Below are 11940 nucleotides of genomic sequence, written 5' to 3'. Positions count from 1 at the left end.
CGAGTGGGACAGTGATCGGGTCCGGACACGGATCGCCATTTAGTGATGCGTGTTGCGCGACGACTGCGATCCGAGTGCGACAGTGATCGGGTCCGGACACGGATCGCCATTTAGTGATGCGTGTTGCGCGACGACTGCGATCCGAGTGGGACAGTGATCGGGTCCGGACACGGATCGCCATTTAGTGATGCGTGTTGCGCGACGACTGCGATCCGAGTGGGACAGTGATCGGGTCCGGACACGGATCGCCATTTAGTGATGCGTGTTGCGCGACGACTGCGATCCGAGTGGGACAGTGATCGGGTCCGGACACGGATCGCCATTTAGTGATGCGTGTTGTATGATAACATATAGAAAACATCAACTGATGTCATAACAAGCAAGACTGTGATCATCTTTTTCTTCCCATCAGATCAAACTTGTTATCAGTTCTGGTGATTAATTCTATCGACACATAAAAATACTAAAAATACTGCGCAATAAAAGGGAGAATCAGATCAGATGCAGAATCAATAAGGCTCCAACAATGCTGAATATTAGTCCTGGGAAATCACGGTCTATTATGGTCAGGGGCGGACTGACAACTCATGGGGCCCCCCAGCAATAGGGGATCATGGGGCCCTTGTGTCCTCACCCACACCCAAAAAAGCCTATGAAAAAGCCAATGAAAGGTGCTAGGGGCATCTCATGGGGCCCCCTACTGACCCCGGGCCCTCGGGCACTGCCCGGGTGCTCGAATGGTCAGTCCGCCCCTGATTATGAACAATGACAGGAGTAGAGAATGATATCTGGAGTCTTACTCTTCATATAGAAGTCAGTGAATTGAAGCAGACGATTGCTGAGGGATTGTGGGAAATTTCTGGAGGGATCCATCATGTAACAAAGAGCAGATATAGACCAACAACGCGGGGAGAGAACAGAGATCTGCACTTCATCTTGCCCAGTATAACCCTGGGGCTCGAAGCTTTCTTCCATCTCCTGTAAACACAAACCAGATCATTAGTGCGAGGTGCAGAGAGCGCTCCACAGGAAGACACAATAGACACCAGAGTCCTGATCAACTTACCTCTACCTACAAGACATCTACCACTTATATTACTACATTCCTTGAAGTGGTTAACCCTTACACATACCCAGTGAAGATGCCTCTACATCCATTCAAAAGTGCTAAATTTATAAAGATTGTTTGAGAGTTCAGAAAAAAGTAGGCGGAGAGCTGAAATTACACTCTGCAGAGCTCAGTGAGGAGAGCTCTGAGAGCTGATTGGAGGGAAAAGAGACACCCCCCTCCACACAGCTCACAGAAACAGAGCTGAGGCTGACAATCACAGACTGTGAGCTGTGTGGAGGGGGTCTCTTTCTTCCCTCCAATCAGCTCTCAGATCGCTCCTCACTGAGCTCTCCCACGTCACCATTTTTCTCTTGGTGTCAGGAAAACTCATCGGAAGTGACTCATAATGATAGCAGAGGAAGGAGGCAGCAGACAGAAACGACACTTTGTGCTCTGGATTGAGACAAGTACATACTATAGAGGGATATGCCTTGTTCATATTTCATGTCTGAAGTTTACAACCACTTTCAATGCTGCATGTCCAGAGAGAAATAGGAGTGCTGCTAACGCTGACCTCTCTCAAAATATTTGTTTCTTGGCTATAATTGCCTTAAAAAAGTAGACTCAATGGGGTTGATTTATTAAAACTGTAGAGTGCAAAATCTGGTGAAGCTTTACAAGGTAGCCAATCAGCTTCTAACTTCAGCTTGTTCAATTAAATCCCTCCTCGTTAAATTAAATTATAAAAGAAAAAAAGAAAAGAAAAAAAAAAAGGAAGCGGATCGGTTTCTATGCACAGCTGCACCAAATTATGCATTCTCCAGTTTTAGTAACTCAACCACATCCCTCCTCCTCCAGAATACACTGCTACCCCCATTCATTCCCCTCTCACTATCCCTCCTCATCCACTAGAATACACTTCCACCTCATTCATTCCCCTCTCACTATCCCTCCTCATCCACCACAATACACTTCCACCTCATCCATTCCCTCCTCATCCACCACAATACACTTCCACCTCATCCATTCCCCTCTCACTATCCCTCCTCATCCACCACAATACACTTCCACCTCATCCATTCCCTCCTCATCCACCACAATACACTTCCACCTCATCCATTCCCCTCTCACTATCCCTCCTCATCCACCACAATACACTTCCACCTCATCCATTCCCTCCTCATCCACCACAATACACTTCCACCTCATCCATTCCCCTCTCACTATCCCTCCTCATCCACCACAATACACTTCCACCTCATCCATTCCCTCCTCATCCACCACAATACACTTCCACCTCATCCATTCCCCTCTCACTATCCCTCCTCATCCACCACAATACACTTCCACCTCATCCATTCCCCTCTCACTATCCCTCCTCATCCACCACAATACACTTCCACCTCATCCATTCCCCTCTCACTATCCCTCCTCATCCACCACAATACACTTCCACCTCATCCATTCCCCTCTCACTATCCCTCCTCATCCACTAGAATACACTTCCACCTCATCCATTCCCCTCTCACCATCCCCTCTTCCTCCTCGTCCTCCTCCTCCGATAGGACTCCATTGTCCAGATGCTGCAGCCGATAGAGATGTTCTTCTCTCTGAAGACCTTTTGCCTCCTGCAGGTTTTTCAACATTTGTTGAGGATACCGGTTTGGGAAACAAACGCCAATGTGATCCACCACAGAATGCTCCAGCCAGCACGGTCCAAGTGTGAGCAGACGGTCAGCCAGATAATGCCTGCAATGCATGATGGGAAACAGAAGACAAAGCTATAACGCTAGCAAATTCCCATCTATATAGCCTCAAACTAAACCCCATCCTCTGCATATACACACCCCCCAGTCATGCCTTCCCTATACACCCCCCCGGTCGTGCCTTCCCTATACACCCCCCCGGTCGTGCCTTCCCTATACATCCCCCGGTCGTGCCTTCCCTATACATCCCCCGGTCGTGCCTTCCCTATACATCCCCCGGTCGTGCCTTCCCTATACATCCCCCGGTCGTGCCTTCCCTATACATCCCCCGGTCGTGCCTTCCCTATACATCCCCCGGTCGTGCCTTCCCTATACATCCCCCGGTCGTGCCTTCCCTATACACCCCCCGGTCGTGCCTTCCCTATACACCCCCCATCGTGCCTTCCCTATACAACCCCAGTCATGCCGTTCCTATACACCCCCATTCATGCCGTTCCTATACACCCCCATTCATGCCTTCCCTATACACCCCCAGTCATGCCTTCCCTATACATCCCCAGTCATGCCTTCCCTATACACCCCCAGTCATGCCTTCCCTATACACCCCCAGTCATGCCTTCCCTATACACCTCAACGATCGCACCTCCTCCATACATACAGATTATTCATTCCCTAAATAATGTTTGAGGCACGTCATGTTTTGACTGACCTGTAAAAATGTTCAAAGGAATTGGACAGTTCGAGATCTGACAGGAAAAGAACACATTCCAGGAACTGTTGCAGCTGCTCCATTGACTGGAAATTTGAAGAATCCGAACGCATAGCAATTATCCTTTGATCGATGTACCGAGCAAACTGCTCCGTCACCTGAGAGAAATACATCAATGTGTAACCAACTATACAGAGGCAAGTGGTGCTGTACAATACACACCGGGATGGGGAGGACCGTGTACACACACCGGGATGGGGAGGACCGTGTACACACACACACACACACACACACGGATGGGGAGGACCGTGTACACACACACACGGATGGGGAGGACCGTGTACACACACACACGGGTGGGGAGGACCGTGTACACACACACACGGGTGGGGAGGACCGTGTACACACACACACACGGGTGGGGAGGACCGTGTACACACACACACACGGGTGGGGAGGACCGTGTACACACACACACACACGGGTGGGGAGGACCGTGTACACACACACACACACGGGTGGGGAGGACCGTGTACACACACACACACGGGTGGGGAGGACCGTGTACACACACACACACGGGTGGGGAGGACCGTGTACACACACACACACGGGTGGGGAGGACCGTGTACACACACACACACGGGTGGGGAGGACCGTGTACACACACACACACGGGTGGGGAGGACCGTGTACACACACACACACGGGTGGGGAGGACCGTGTACACACACACACACGGGTGGGGAGGACCGTGTACACACACACACACGGGTGGGGAGGACCGTGTACACACACACACACGGGTGGGGAGGACCGTGTACACACACACACACGGGTGGGGAGGACCGTGTACACACACACACACGGGTGGGGAGGACCGTGTACACACACACACACGGGTGGGGAGGACCGTGTACACACACACACACGGGTGGGGAGGACCGTGTACACACACACACACACACGGGTGGGGAGGACCGTGCGCGCGCACACACGGGTGGGGAGGACCGTGCGCGCGCACACACGGGTGGGGAGGACCGTGCGCGCGCACACACGGGTGGGGAGGACCGTGCGCGCGCACACACGGGTGGGGAGGACCGTGCGCGCGCACACACGGGTGGGGAGGACCGTGCGCGCGCACACACGGGTGGGGAGGACCGTGCGCGCGCACACACGGGTGGGGAGGACCGTGCGCGCGCACACACGGGTGGGGAGGACCGTGCGCACGCACACACGGGTGGGGAGGAACGTGCACACACGGATGGGGAGGAACGTGCACACACGGATGGGGAGGAACGTGCACACACGGATGGGGAGGAACGTGCACACACGGATGGGGAGGAACGTGCACACACGGATGGGGAGGAACGTGCACACACGGATGTGTGTACACGTTCCTCCCCATCCGTGTGTGTATGGGGAGGAACATGTACACACACACACACACGGATGGGGAGCTCTATGGGGCACACGAGCGCACACAAAAGTGTGCCATATACAGACACAGGGAGGCGCTGTACCATTTATACAGAAGGGGAGCTGTACCAAATGCAGACAGAGGGAAGCTGCACCATATACACATACTGTGGGAAGCAGCAACACATCCAGGTGGGGGAACCGTACCATATACAGGCACTGGGCAGCTCTACTATAGTAGAGTTTTCTGCCGCCCCCCATCTCCAATGCCTCTGTGCAGATAGAGGGGGGTGCTATACAAACATAGGGAGGGGGGTGGGGATGGGGACTATGAAATACTCACATGTAATGCGGTCAGGTATGAAAGCTGTAACAGGCCTTGGCAGAATCCGTGTTGTAAAGCGAGTAAAAACCTCGTTTGCTGACCAAACATCTCCTCCATGGCTCGTCTGAGAGCCATGTACATGGAACAGAAACGAGGTACCAGATCCACGTCATTCCATGATATCTCCAGAAATCGTTGCACCTAGCAGACAAACAAAATTACATCTGGACCCTCACAGATCCTCCCCCTTTTCCCAAAAGCACTGCACCTACTGAGAGCCACTTACCTGCTGCTGAACCACGCCCTGCCAGCACTGAGCCATCTCGGCTATACTTCCAATCCCACCATTGGAGGTGCTCACTGGTTCACTGGTGGCGCTGCGGTTCTTGTCATCTGTAGGAGGCGACAAGGTTAGCGAGTACAGGTCTGCTGTCTGAGCTTCTCTTCTTTTACATGGAGAAACCGCCCACCCCACCAGACCCCACATATATCATAACAACGTTCCCAGTACAGACACGGGAACCAAAGGTCCAGAAACCTGTAAATGGCGGCTGTCGGGTTGGCTCCATCTGCAGTCAAGAAGACATGGGGGGAGATTTCCTAAAACTGGAGCATGCAGAATCTGTTGCAGCTGTGCACAGTAACCAATCAGCTTCAAATTTCAGCTTGTTCAAATAGGCTTTGAGTATAAAACCTGGAAGCTGATTGGTTTCTATGCAGAGCTGCATCAAATTTAGCATACTTTAGTTTTCGTAAGTCTCCCCCATGGAGTCTGGCTGGGTCTCGGAAGGACATCTGAACATGGCAGGTAGCACACTATGCGGTAACTCACTAGTTTTACTGGGTGGTTTCAGTACAGTGGTGTCAGGTGGGTTGGTGTCCACATGGACCAGAAGATGGGTCAATCTCCGCACTCGGGAATTGAAGACCGACAATCGTGACTTGGGTCGCCGGGATACTTGACTGTTCTCTAAGTAATGTGTGAGCAGCCACCCAAGGGGACTCACGCCTCCAGAATCTGCAACAGAGAAAAATGTGCCATGCCATCACCAGTCCTGGAGATATCAAACACAGGATGACTTTCCCAGTATTCCCTGTACCTGGGGTGGTAATATTCTGCACCAGGGGAGAGATCAATGCCTCCCAGCATGTTCGGCCCAGAGCCTGAGCTGCCTCGTCATCCGGAAGAAAACGGTCTGCAAACTCCTGCTCAAGTGACAATGCCCGGTTTAGCCTACAACAAAAGACAGAGACCATCATGAGTGCAAAACCTCAATAATCCCAACAGAGATACCATCATGAGTGCAAAACCTCAATAATCCCAACACAGATCCCATCATGAGTGCAAAACCTCAACAATCCCAACACAGAGACCATTATGAGTGCAAAACCTCAACAATCCCAACACAGATCCCATCATGAGTGCAAAACCTCAACAATCCCAACAGAGATACCATCATGAGTGCAAAACCTCAATAATCCCAACACAGAGACCATTATGAGTGCAAAACCTCAACAATCCCAACACAGAGACCATCATGAGTGCAAAACCTCAATAATCCCAACACAGAGACCATCATGAGTGCAAAACCTCAACAATATGCCTCAAAAAAGATCTCTTCACCATCAGGGTGGACCCTTTCCTGATAGCGATTGTGTGGAGCAGATGTCTGGAACCTTATGGTTCAGTCACGATAACTTGCTAAAAAATATCTAAGCTTGTGTCCCATATGGATCTGTTGTTCATAGAGATACACAGAGAACTCCGGTTAAGGTCCTGGGAGGCAAATTCTGTATCCAAGAAGCACCTAACTTGCTTGATCTTTGATGGGGAGTGTCTCTTTAGAAAATGGTAGGACAAGGCACAGACTGACCTTTACAGGGACCCTTGGCATCATTCTTAGCGAAAAAAAAAAAAAAAAAAAAGGAATTTTAAACTCCCCTTAAAACTTTTTTTTTTCTCTTTCTTTCTTTCTTTTTGGAGTCCATTTAGGAGACATAGGTCCCAGTTCTCTGTGTTTGATCTTGGGCTTGCTTTGTACAAACTGAGGCATGCTATGAAAAGGAAATGTTATCCTGGGGTGGCCTACCAATTTTTTTTTTGGTTGCCAATGTTTAATTCTCCTGTAAAACGGCAGTATAACCAAACAGGCGACCTCTTGCATCCCTCAATAGAAATCTAAAAAAGGATGTTCTGAAGAGTACAAAAAAAAAAAAAATCTGTTTGGGCCACTAGTATCACTGATCATAGATCTGGGGGTCTTTGGTATAACAAACAGTTTATCTGGGGTGGGCGGGGGTCTATAGTTTTACAAGCTGTATTTATTACAGGTACTTATATAGCGACATCAATTGATGCAGTACTACATACACACAGTCCCTAACCCTCAAGGGGTGTACAATCTAAGGTCCCTAACTTACATTCATACATACACATACTAGGGACAATTTAGACAGGAGCCAATTCACCTACCAGCATGTCTTTGGAGTGTGGGAGGAAACCGGAGTACCTGGAGGAAACCCACGCAGGCACAGGGAGAACATGCAAACTCCAGGCAGGTGGTGCCATGACTGGGATTCGAGCCAATGACCCTAGTGCTGCCAGGCGGAAGTGCTAACCATTTACCAACTGCGCTGCCCAGAATATCCAGGCATTGGGGTCTCTAGTATTGCAGACAGTATATTGGGGTGTGAGGGTCTCTAGAATTACAGACAGTATATCAATTGCGGGTGAGTCCCCTGCCAGTAATAGCATATAGCCTACAAGTGTATATCCAGTTGGTGGGTATGTAGGATAAAGGAGGCATGGCTCACCGGCTGAAGAGCTGAAGCAGGTTCTCTTTCTTGTCACGGATCTCCTGCCCCCAGCTATGTGCTCTGCTGGTGTAGAATAAGAAGGTTCTTCTACAAAGTTGTTCTTTAAACACGGGCCAGAAAGTTGGCTTGGGCCCCAGGATCTCGAGGCCCCGCACACGCGTGTCAATACCACCCTGCACACGTAAAGAGAAGCTAGGCATTAGAAATTGTACGCTCGCTGGCACACTCACTTTACTGCCACCGGTCCCACCCTGCACATGCTTTACCTGCTGACATCGCTTTATCTTGACCTGAATGACTGGCCAGAAACGGGTAATATTTTCCAGGAGAAGTACACGTCCGGCTGTGCTGGCGATGTTCATCTGGTTACAAATAACACAGTAATAATTATCACAGATGATGCAGATTCTGCTATCTTAGTAAAGATCGTACCAAACCTGGAAGATCAGATGTTTCTAAAATGGAGGGACATCCCCATGCAAAATCTTCAACATCCTAGATATCCAGTTTTCGCTGGTCTCTTGGCTGGGAGCTGGGCTCAAGAGTCCCTTGAACCTTGGCTACGCCTGAAAACTTTTCTAAGGCTTTTGTCCTTTGACTTTCAGAGGGCCTGGATGTATCACTTACCGCGTTCAGCTCGGTGTTGACGGTCGTTGGGTTCTCTCCTCCCATCACCACCACCCGGGCTGGCATATAACTAGAATCTTCATTAGCCACAACCATCGTCAGCTGCCTGCAGGGACCACAAACCCATTCAGCATCCTGGGATGCAAAAAAAGTCTCTAAAATAGAGAAAATACCTTCCTGATTCACACTCACCGGACCGCCACTCCTCGGTGCATGTAGATGTTGATGTAATGAGTTCCAGTGCTTCCGCTCGACTCCCAGTAAGTTTTGGGGTTTCCATCTGTCAGCTTGATGGCACGGTGAGGATTGGAAGAGACTTCCATCCTCTCCCAACACTTGTCCTCCTTGACTTCCACACTAGACCCTACACACAGAAGAGGACAAGTCACTGATCCAGTAAATGGATTGATCAGTTTTAATGTCACCTACTCTGCTTTTACTTGACACCTTTAGTAACACACATTCCATGATGGGAGAGAAAGAAACCAAATAATTCATCATGAGCTACTTCACTGTGGCATGTACACACAACATGCCTGCTTGAACAGTGGATTTCCAACTGATACACTTTACCTATAAGTTGTATTATAGCAAACAGTCAATTTATTCAATAGATTGTAAGCTCCGAGGATCAGGGCCCTCCTATCCCTCTTGTATTGAACTGTATTGTTGCTGTATTGTCTCCAGGGGCGGACTGACCATTTGGAGACTCGGGCACTGCCCAAAGGCCGGGGGTCGGTAGGGGGCCCCATGAGATGCCCCTGGTAGCTTTTTCATAGGCTTTTTTGAGTTTGGGCAAGGACACGGGCCCCATGATCCCCTATTGCCCGGGGGCCCCATGAGTTATCAGTCCGCCCCTGATTGTCTCCCGTTATATTGTAAAGCGCTGAGCAAACTGTTGGCGCTATATAAATACTATACAAATAATAAAGGTGCAGCGCTAGGAGTAAGAGTAATATCATACAAATATCAACAGGAAAAGAGAACAGAAATTAAGAAATATACAATGTGCAAATTGGTTATCAAGAGCACATTGGGTAATATAAAATTATTGGTCAAAAATCAATATTGTGTCCACATCACAAGAAATGTGGATATAGGAATCTTGCAGGGTCCTGTCTATCGGTGAAGATAAGTGATCCAAAGGTGAAGATAAATAAGTGGAATGCGCACTCACCAGAAGTGCATTTAAAATACGCATGAAAGAAGTTTCCTCTATCAACAGATACATCTAGGTCATCTGCGTTCTGGTCAGGCTGCACTCGCAAACATCCTTTGGTCATCCGTTATGACAGAGCTCCAGGGTTCATCAGACAATCGCACACATCCGGGGTCCCCCTTTATGATAGGTACTGCGGAGGGTGGCGCTCATAAACAGAGCCCAATAAGGGACATGAAATCTATAGCTTTCCACCAGCGGCACAATCTGGTCAGCATCCAAAGAACAAAGGTATACCGCCCAGGCAAACAATCCAGATCAGTCCACAACAGGTGCAGGCTCTGGCTCGCCACTACACACGATGCAATAGGAAGAAGGCTGACCCTTTTTTTGATGTCCCTTATTGGGCTCTGTTTATGAGTGCCACCCTCCGCAGTGCCTATCTTAAAGGGGGACCCCGGATGTGTGCGATTGTCTGATGAACCCTGGAGCCCTGTCATAACGGATGACCAAAGGATGTTTGCGAGTGCAACCTGACCAGAATGCAGATGACCTAGATGTATCTGTTGATAGAGGAAACTTCTTTCATGCGTATTTTAAACGCACTTCTGGTGAGTGCGCATTCCACTTATTTATCTATCTTCACCTTTGGATCACTTATCTTCACCGATAGACGGGACCCTGCAAGATTCCTATATCCACATTTCTTGTGATTTGGACACTATATTGATTTTTGACCAATAATTTTATATTACCCAATGTGCTCTTGATAACCAATTTGCACATTGTATATTTCTTAATTTCTGTTCTCTTTTCCTGTTGATATTTGCATGATATTACTCTTACTCCTAGTGCTGCACCTTTATTATTTGTATAGTTCTTTGGAAGGGTTTGTTGGTTACCTTTTTGGTGTTCTAGCGGCTTATATACATCATTTGAAAAAGCTTTTTTTGCAGTAGCGCTCGCTATACAGTCTACATATAGCTATATAAATCCTGTATAATAATAATACAGACAAAAAAAAAAAAAAAAAACACCAATGCCCCACAATAGGTGTTGGAACATTCCAGGTGCTTAAGCTGGCCATACATTATACAATTTCCTTTAGATTTACCTTCAACTATGTAGTGCAAAGGCCTGCCTGACTGTATACAAATTAAAAGTGTTTAGGTTTGACCTCATATTATATGGTATTGATAAATCTAAAGGAAAAATGTGCAAGAAAATTGTATAATGTATGGCCAGCCTAAGATGGGCTTTAACATTTACTGGCTCCAACATTTTACGTGATCCCAACTTCTAATCCCCTACCTAACTTCTAAGGGCTCATGTGCACTGCAGCTGGTAAACTCACGTTTCAGCGTTTTTTTTCAGCAGCCCCTGAACTCTCTCTAATGTTTTCCAATGTGTCCATGTACACATCGTCGTTTACAGTCGTTTTTTTGAACGCAGAAAACTTGCGTTCAGCAGTCAATTTTATCAGCATTTAAAATGCAAAATGCTTGTAAAAGCGTTTGAATTATTTTTTCTAACTCTTCCAGTTCCTGATGCTGTCCAGAGCCTTTTTTCATCATGAAAAATGCATGCAAAGCGTTTTCAAGCTACTCAAATGGACAAAACACTGAACACAGGATGTTCCTACCAAGCTTGTCACACATTGTAAGGACCATTCACACCTCAGACCTCTCCCACCCTTGTAAACAAAAGATATGTTAATGAGCATTCACACCTCAGACCTCTCCCACCCTTGTAAACAAAAGATATGTTAATGAGCATTCACACCTCAGACCTCTCCCACCCTTGGAAACAAAAGATATGTTAATGACCATTCACACCTCAGACCTCTGCCACCCTTGGAAACAAAAGATATGTTAATGACCATTCACACCTCAGATTCCTCATGAAGACCCCCTGCCAGGTGGCCTTAATGACTCCCCCCAACAGACACCTTTCCCTCCCTTGGAAACAAAAGAAATGTTAATGAGCAACTCACACCTAAGCTAATCTCAACACATACTGCTGTCTCTGCTTCTACTCTCTGTATTTCTCTGAAACAGTCTGAAATAGTTAATAATTTACCACTTTTCAGTGCATTCCGGGGATTTGGGAGGTTCTCCTGTGCTTTAA

The 11940-nt window shown here is 48.2% G+C and overlaps 1 protein-coding gene across 1 annotated transcript in view; it reads right to left on the bottom strand.

Annotated features, from left to right (window-relative positions):
* Window positions 1-756: 756 nt before the first annotated feature.
* LOC149429078 (cullin-9-like) overlaps window positions 757-11940 on the bottom strand; it is a 77239-nt gene continuing 66055 nt past the window's right edge. Inside the window, exons 16-26 of the mRNA XM_089666757.1 lie at window positions 8847-9018; window positions 8655-8760; window positions 8294-8389; window positions 8025-8200; window positions 6311-6444; window positions 6043-6228; window positions 5497-5603; window positions 5229-5411; window positions 3467-3624; window positions 2581-2800; window positions 757-978 (exon numbers count right to left, since the gene is read on the bottom strand). Coding sequence (XP_089522883.1) covers window positions 757-978; window positions 2581-2800; window positions 3467-3624; window positions 5229-5411; window positions 5497-5603; window positions 6043-6228; window positions 6311-6444; window positions 8025-8200; window positions 8294-8389; window positions 8655-8760; window positions 8847-9018 — 1760 coding nt within the window. The remainder of the gene's footprint in view (window positions 979-2580; window positions 2801-3466; window positions 3625-5228; window positions 5412-5496; window positions 5604-6042; window positions 6229-6310; window positions 6445-8024; window positions 8201-8293; window positions 8390-8654; window positions 8761-8846; window positions 9019-11940) is intronic.

Source organism: Staurois parvus, unplaced genomic scaffold, assembly GCF_062004578.1.
Source record: "Staurois parvus isolate SC_StPar_1 unplaced genomic scaffold, SC_StPar_1.0 ptg002822l, whole genome shotgun sequence".
Lineage (NCBI taxonomy): Eukaryota > Metazoa > Chordata > Amphibia > Anura > Ranidae > Staurois > Staurois parvus.
Note: the sequence above shows the minus strand (reverse complement) of the source record. Positions and strands in the feature narration are given on the sequence as shown.